Source organism: Electrona antarctica (genome assembly GCF_951216825.1).
Source record: "Electrona antarctica genome assembly, chromosome: 18".
Classification (NCBI taxonomy): Eukaryota; Metazoa; Chordata; class Actinopteri; order Myctophiformes; family Myctophidae; genus Electrona; species Electrona antarctica.
In genome coordinates, this window is record NC_136799.1 from 422,363 (window position 1) to 430,490 (window position 8,128).

The 8,128-nt window shown below is 55.5% G+C and overlaps 1 protein-coding gene across 1 annotated transcript in view; it reads left to right on the plus strand.

Annotated features, from left to right (window-relative positions):
• The first annotated feature begins 1,346 nt into the window (after positions 1 to 1,346).
• LOC306942844 (breast cancer metastasis-suppressor 1-like protein-A) overlaps positions 1,347 to 8,128 on the plus strand; it is a 14,598-nt gene continuing 7,816 nt past the window's right edge. The window contains exons 1-4 of the mRNA XM_079528983.1: positions 1,347 to 1,481; positions 2,349 to 2,787; positions 3,371 to 3,461; positions 4,346 to 4,473. Of these exons, the coding sequence (XP_079385109.1) occupies positions 2,652 to 2,787; positions 3,371 to 3,461; positions 4,346 to 4,473 (355 nt within the window). The 5' untranslated portion in view covers positions 1,347 to 1,481; positions 2,349 to 2,651. The remainder of the gene's footprint in view (positions 1,482 to 2,348; positions 2,788 to 3,370; positions 3,462 to 4,345; positions 4,474 to 8,128) is intronic.

Consider the following 8,128-nt stretch of genomic DNA (forward strand, 5'->3'; position numbering starts at 1 on the left):
ATCTACAAGATCTACAGATCTACAAGCTGCATATGTGCTTCAGCTATGTTCCAATAGCAGATCTACAAGCTGCATATGTGCTTCAGCTATGTTCCAATAGACAAAGTATGGTTTCAAATAATTGTAGTGGACATCATAAACAAACCCCGCCCACTGTACTCTGATGAATTGAAAATGGTGGACCCTATTGTAAACAAGTGTAATGCTGTATGGTGTCGTACACTCACAGTTAACAGTTTTTGTATTGAGTTGTGCTTGAAATGTACCTATTCTGCATACTGTTAATAAATCTTTCAATCAATCAATCAATCAATCAATCAATCAATCAATCAATCAATCAATAGCTGGCTGCTGCTGCCCCCCCCCCCCCTCCCCCCTTTTCCCCTCACTGTATATGTTTCTTTTCCCTTTTCACCTCCTTTATGATGAATTCCTGTTCTGTTCTTTGTCTATATAGAAGTGTCTATTTGTACGTCCCTAAATGTTTTGATGAATTGAACATGGTGGACCCTCTTGTAAACAAGTGTAATGCTTAATTGGGTCGTCCACTCACAGTTAACAGCCTTTGTACTGAGTGTGTGCTTGAAATGTACTGTAATTCTGCAGATTTAATAAATCTTTCAATCAAATCAATCAATCAACCAGCTAGTCAAATCACAGCGCGGCCCTTCGAGCTATGGGATGGCTCCGCCGCTCGTGAAAACATCATGGCGGAGGGAGGAGTAAAAACAAAGTAATGGATAGCAGAGACATCGACCCCCTGCGTGCGGTAAATCAGTGGTTCCCAAAGTGGGGTCCGGGACCCCCAGGGGTACATGAGGGAGTTCCAGGGGGTCCCCAGCTAAATGATAGTTTGGAACCAAATGGACCCTTATGGGTCTGTAACTCAGAGAGTGAACACTCTCAGAGTTAAATTAACACGTTTGATTTTACAATATAAATTGGGGGTCCAGAGATATAAATTCCATTAAATGGGGGGTCCGTAGACTAATACATGTCAAACTGGGGGCCCTTGAAATTAAACAGGTTGAGAATATCTGCTAAAAAGATCTTCTCTTATGGGAGTCCCTGGCATCTTTTCAAATTATTATTATTGTTATTATTATTATTATTATTATTATTATCTTTTTATTACTCTATGACTGTACCCAAACATTATTTTTGCACTTTGGTCGACGCGCTCAGAATGATCGAGCTCTCAAATTCGCCTCGTCAAGCTCGCGCAGGGGCGAGGAGGGGAACTCTGGGTAATGTAGTGCATCCCTGTGTTGTCGTACGACCAGCGACGCTTCGGTGCACCATCATTAAGAACTACAACTCCCAGAACTAACAAGAAGAAGCCACCAGGCGGCTGCCGTGATTTGTTTTTAGCTTTTTTCCCCCCACTTAGCTTTTAGACACACGAGTGTTCCGAACGAATTCATTTGAAGAAGGAAAAGCTTTATTTATTTATTGTTTTGGCTGCCATCCGGTCTTCACGTGTGAGTAAACAAGCCTTTCAACTAAGCGGCGGATTTATTTATGTTCCTTGACAATAGAAATAACCTCATAATTCAACAAGCAGCGTTAGCTTGTTTATTTTTTTCCCCAGTCAGCTATCCAAAAAAGACAGTTAAAATGATCTAAAACGAGCTGTTGTTGTTATTATTATTATTGTCGTTGTTGTTGTTATTGTTATTGTTATTATTACTACTACGTACAACACAGGCATAAAGAAACAGTTAGTTTAAAATAGACAGTTATTGTTCTGGCACCTCAGCTCTGATGCAGGAGACAGAAAGAAAACGAATTGAGGGAAAAGATTCGTTTCTTTAACAATTTTAAGCTATTTTCCTTTTACAAAACTATTGATTAATTATTTAAAAAGTAGCCACACACACACACACACACACACACACACACACACACACACACACACACACACACACACACACACACACACACACACACACACACACATACATTTTCATTAGCCATGACAACAATAGTGTTGTCATGGCTAATGTTGTAAATTGTCGGTTGTCGCTTCTTGATGAATTGGATACACACATGACCATGCACAGTGGAAACTTTGTATTATCCTTTTAATAAATAATGATAAGAATAAAGGATCCTGTCTAAAGTAGACAATCAGTCACTTTAACGTCGTAATACAGTGTTAATTACTGGTTGTACTTGTATAATAAGGCAATATAAGTGTTTATTCTGGTTTGGGAAACACAAGACCTGGATATCAGATCAATTCCATTCCATGCATGTAATTATAGGCTAAATAATCGCATGCCCTGAATCTGCTTCACATTGCCTTGCTGTCATAATAATAATAATAAATTAACTTCCATTTACAGTGTGGAATAAGTCAGTCAGCCGGCCAGTCCAGCCCACCCCGGCCCAGCCCAGCCCAGCCCACCCCGGCCCAGCCCAGCCCAGCCCAGCCCAGCCCGGCCCGGCCCAGCCCAGTCCGGCCCAGCCCAGCCCAGCCCAGCCCGGCCCGGCCCAGCCCAGTCCGGCCCAGCCCGGCCCAGCCCAGCCCAGCCCAGCCCGGCCCAGCCCAGCCCGGCCCGGCCCAGCCCGGCCCAGCCCGGCCCAGCCCAGCCCGGCCCAGCCCAGCCCAGCCCAGCCCAGCCCAGCCCGGCCCGGCCCAGGAGGACATGCCGGTTCACCGTGACCGGGAGAAGAAGGAGAGCACGGCCGAGGAGATGGAGGTGGACGAGCAGCAGGAGGTCACCTCCTCGGAGGAGGACGACTCTGACACCTCCTCCATCTCTGAGGATGGAGACAGCTCTGGTAATGACATTAACTCATTTAGGCCTGACGTCGAAATTAAAAAAATATCTTCAAAATCCTGATTTTTTTTCTGAAATGCCTCATGTTTCTGTATCAGTGGTGCTCAATATTTCATGTCAAGGACCCCCCATTTGAAAATATGTTGTTCCAGGGACCCCAACCCAGAAGCAAAGAATTGAGTTAAAATGTGCACTCTGTAACAATATCTATTCAAAGATTTGAGCCACATTTTCACGATTTTTCAAAAATAGCAGACCTACAAGCTCGTAGCGCCTATGAGCTTGTAAATTAAACGAGCCGTACAAATCTTCTCTTATGGGGGTCCTTGGCATATCTTTTCATATGGGGGTCCACGGGGCTAATGAGTGTCAATTTGGGGGTCCTTGGCATGAAAAAGATTGGGAACCATTGACCTATGTAATATGTTTGACCTATGTAATATAACTTATGTAATATGTTTGACCTATGTAATATAACTTATGTAATATGTTTGACCTATGTAATATAACTTATGTAATATGTTTGACCTATGTAATATGACCTATGTAATAACAGTTTTGCTTGCTGATGTTCATCCATGCAGAAATGGACGAGGAGGATTGCGAGCGGAGGAGATTGGAGTGTCTAGATGAGATGACCAACCTGGAGAAACAATTCTCTGACCTCAAAGACCAGTAAGACTATCTGTCTGTCTGTCTGTTAGTCTTGACCTCAAAGACCAGTAAGACTATCTGTCTGTCTGTCTGTTAGTCTTGACCTCAAAGACCAGTAAGACTATCTGTCTGTCTGTCTGTCTGTCTGTCTGTTAGTCTTGACCTCAAAGACCAGTAAGACTATCTGTCTGTCTGTCTGTTAGTCTTGACCTCAAAGACCAGTAAGACTATCTGTCTGTCTGTCTGTCTGTCTGTCTGTTAGTCTTGACCTCAAAGACCAGTAAGACTATCTGTCTGTCTGTCTGTTAGTCTTGACCTCAAAGACCAGTAAGACTATCTGTCTGTCTGTCTGTTAGTCTTGACCTCAAAGACCAGTAAGACTATCTGTCTGTCTGTCTGTCTGTATGTCTGTTAGTCTTGACCTCAAAGACCAGTAAGACTATCTGTCTGTCTGTCTGTTAGTCTTGACCTCAAAGACCAGTAAGACTATCTGTCTGTCTGTCTGTCTGTCTGTCTGTTAGTCTTGACCTCAAAGACCAGTAAGACTATCTGTCTGTCTGTCTGTTAGTCTTCCGTCTGTCTGTGCTCCCCCCCCCCCCCCCAAAGCAACATCGCCCGAAAAGATACAAATAATTCATCTTTTCGGGCGATAACCGGCGATTGGGCGATGTGTCGGCCTGTTCAAACGCACTGTGACACGAGTATAGAGAGCGAATGGAATGTGTGGGCCTGTCTTCCAGTTACAGCCTCACCTGACTCTCTCTCTGTGTGTGTGTGTGTGTGTGTGTGTGTGTGTGTGTGTGTGTGTGTGTGTGTGTGTGTGTGTGTGTGTGTGTGTGTGTGTGTGTGTGTGTGTGTGTGTGTGTGTGTGTGTGTGTGTGTGTGCGCGCGCGCGCACAACCCAGTTTGTACCTTGAGCGTACCAACCAGTTGAACAATAAGCTGACTGAGGTGGAAGCCGGCAGGGCAGCAGAGTACCTGGACCCTCTGGCCGGCCTGTTGGAGAGCATGCAGGTCCGCACCAAGGTGGCGGGTAAGACCACACACACACACACACACACACACTAGAGCTGGGATACCCGACCACCGACGGGCCGGCTAGGGTCGGGCTCATTACCATAATTAGTACCATAATTAGACGCATGGTGCAGCGTGGCGACGCGTGGTGCAGCGTGGCGACGCGTGGTGCAGCGTGGTGCAGCGTGGCGACGCGTGGCGACGCGTGGTGCAGCGTGGCGACGCGTGGTGCAGCGTGGCGACGCGTGGCGACGCGTGGTGCAGCGTGGCGACGCGTGGTGCAGCGTGGCGACGCGTGGCGACGCGTGGCGACGCGTGGTGCAGCGTGGCGACGCGTGGTGCAGCGTGGCGACGCATGGTGCAGCGTGGCGACGCATGGTGCAGCGTGGCGACGCATGGTGCAGCGTGGCGACGCATGGTGCAGCGTGGCGACGCATGGTGCAGCGTGGCGACGCATGGTGCAGCGTGGCGACGCATGGTGCAGCGTGGTGCAGCGTGGCGACGCGTGGTGCAGCGTGGCGACGCGTGGTGCAGCGTGGCGACGCGTGGTGCAGCGTGGCGACGCGTGGTGCAGCGTGGCGACGCGTGGTGCAGCGTGGCGACGCGTGGCGACGCGTGGTGCAGCGTGGCGACGCGTGGTGCAGCGTGGCGACGCGTGGTGCAGCGTGGCGACGCGTGGTGCAGCGTGGCGACGCGTGGTGCAGCGTGGCGACGCGTGGTGCAGCGTGGCGACGCGTGGTGCAGCGTGGCGACGCGTGGTGCAGCGTGGTGCAGCGTGGCGACGCGTGGCGACGCGTGGCGACGCGTGGTGCAGCGTGGCGACGCGTGGTGCAGCGTGGCGACGCGTGGTGCAGCGTGGCGACGCGTGGTGCAGCGTGGCGACGCATGGTGCAGCGTGGCGACGCATGGTGCAGCGTGGCGACGCATGGTGCAGCGTGGCGACGCATGGTGCAGCGTGGCGACGCATGGTGCAGCGTGGCGACGCATGGTGCAGCGTGGTGCAGCGTGGCGACGCGTGGTGCAGCGTGGCGACGCGTGGTGCAGCGTGGCGACGCGTGGTGCAGCGTGGCGACGCGTGGTGCAGCGTGGCGACGCGTGGTGCAGCGTGGCGACGCGTGGCGACGCGTGGTGCAGCGTGGCGACGCGTGGTGCAGCGTGGCGACGCGTGGTGCAGCGTGGCGACGCGTGGTGCAGCGTGGCGACGCGTGGTGCAGCGTGGCGACGCGTGGTGCAGCGTGGCGACGCGTGGTGCAGCGTGGCGACGCGTGGCGACGCGTGGTGCAGCGTGGCGACGCGTGGTGCAGCGTGGCGACGCGTGGTGCAGCGTGGCGACGCGTGGCGACGCGTGGCGACGCGTGGTGCAGCGTGGCGACGCGTGGTGCAGCGTGGCGACGCGTGGTGCAGCGTGGCGACGCGTGGTGCAGCGTGGCGACGCGTGGTGCAGCGTGGCGACGCGTGGTGCAGCGTGGCGACGCGTGGTGCAGCGTGGCGACGCGTGGTGCATCGTGGCGACGCGTGGTGCAGCGACGCATGGTGCAGCGTGGCGACGCGTGGTGCAGCGACGCGTGGTGCAGCGTGGCGACGCGTGGTGCAGCGTGGCGACGCGTGGTGCAGCGTGGCGACGCGTGGTGCAGCGTGGTGCAGCGTGGCGACGCGTGGTGCAGCGTGGCGACGCGTGGTGCAGCGTGGCGACGCGTGGCGACGCGTGGTGCAGCGTGGTGCAGCGTGGCGACGCGTGGTGCAGCGTGGCGACGCGTGGTGCAGCGTGGCGACGCGTGGTGCAGCGTGGCGACGCGTGGCGACGCGTGGTGCAGCGTGGCGACGCGTGGTGCAGCGTGGCGACGCGTGGTGCAGCGTGGCGACGCGTGGTGCAGCGTGGCGACGCGTGGTGCAGCGTGGCGACGCGTGGCGACGCGTGGCGACGCGTGGCGACGCGTGGTGCAGCGTGGCGACGCGTGGTGCAGCGTGGCGACGCGTGGTGCAGCGTGGCGACGCGTGGTGCAGCGTGGCGACGCGTGGTGCAGCGTGGCGACGCGTGGTGCAGCGTGGCGACGCGTGGTGCAGCGTGGTGCAGCGTGGTGCAGCGTGGTGCAGCGTGGCGACGCGTGGTGCAGCGTGGCGACGCGTGGTGCAGCGTGGCGACGCGTGGTGCAGCGTGGCGACGCGTGGTGCAGCGTGGCGACGCGTGGTGCAGCGTGGCGACGCGTGGTGCAGCGTGGCGACGCGTGGTGCAGCGTGGCGACGCGTGGTGCAGCGTGGCGACGCGTGGTGCAGCGTGGCGACGCGTGGTGCAGCGTGGCGACGCGTGGTGCAGCGTGGCGACGCGTGGCGACGCGTGGTGCAGCGTGGCGACGCGTGGTGCAGCGTGGCGACGCGTGGTGCAGCGTGGCGACGCGTGGTGCAGCGTGGCGACGCGTGGTGCAGCGTGGCGACGCATGGTGCAGCGTGGTGCAGCGTGGCGACGCGTGGTGCAGCGTGGTGACGCATGGTGCAGCGTGGTGACGCATGGTGCAGCGTGGTGACGCATGGTGCAGCGTGGTGCAGCGTGGCGACGCATGGTGCAGCGTGGCGACGCGTGGTGCAGCGTGGTGACGCATGGTGCAGCGTGGTGACGCATGGTGCAGCATGGTGCAGCGTGGCGACGCATGGTGCAGCGTGGTGACGCATGGTGCAGCATGGTGCAGCGTGGCGACGCATGGTGCAGCATGGTGCAGCGTGGCGACGCATGGTGCAGCGTGGTGCAGCGTGGCGACGCATGGTGCAGCGTGGCGACGCGTGGTGCAGCGTGGTGACGCATGGTGCAGCGTGGTGACGCATGGTGCAGCATGGTGCAGCGTGGCGACGCATGGTGCAGCGTGGTGCAGCGTGGCGACGCATGGTGCAGCGTGGCGACGCGTGGTGCAGCGTGGTGACGCATGGTGCAGCGTGGTGACGCATGGTGCAGCATGGTGCAGCGTGGCGACGCATGGTGCAGCGTGGTGACGCATGGTGCAGCATGGTGCAGCGTGGCGACGCATGGTGCAGCGTGGCGACGCGTGGTGCAGCGTGGTGATGCATGGTGCAGCGTGGCGACGCGTGGTGCAGCGTGGTGACGCATGGTGCAGCGTGGTGACGCATGGTGCAGCATGGTGCAGCGTGGCGACGCATGGTGCAGCGTGGTGACGCATGGTGCAGCATGGTGCAGCGTGGCGACGCATGGTGCAGCGTGGCGACGCATGGTGCAGCGTGGCGACGCATGGTGCAGCGTGGCGACGCACTGCAAGCAGCAGCAGCAGCAGCCCATATGTGACCTCAGTCCCTAAGCTCATTCTGTAGGAGCTACAGAATGAGCTTAGGGAATGAGGTCACATATGGGGCGCAGCTGGAAGAGAGGAGGTTAAACTCACCCACGGTGGATGTGATCCTCTTCCTCCATGACAACATGTAAACCGCCATGGTTGGATTGATATAAATAGTTTGATTCTTTAGCTGTTAAACAGTGAACAGTTGAGTATGAGTAAATAACTCGATCCATGCCCATGGACCACCATTGATTGATTGATTGATTGAAGAATTTATTAACAGTTTGCAGAATTACAGTACATTTCAAGCACAAACTCAATACAAAGGCTGTTAACTGTGAGTGGACGACCCAATTAAGCATTACACTTGTTTCCAATAGGGTCCACCAT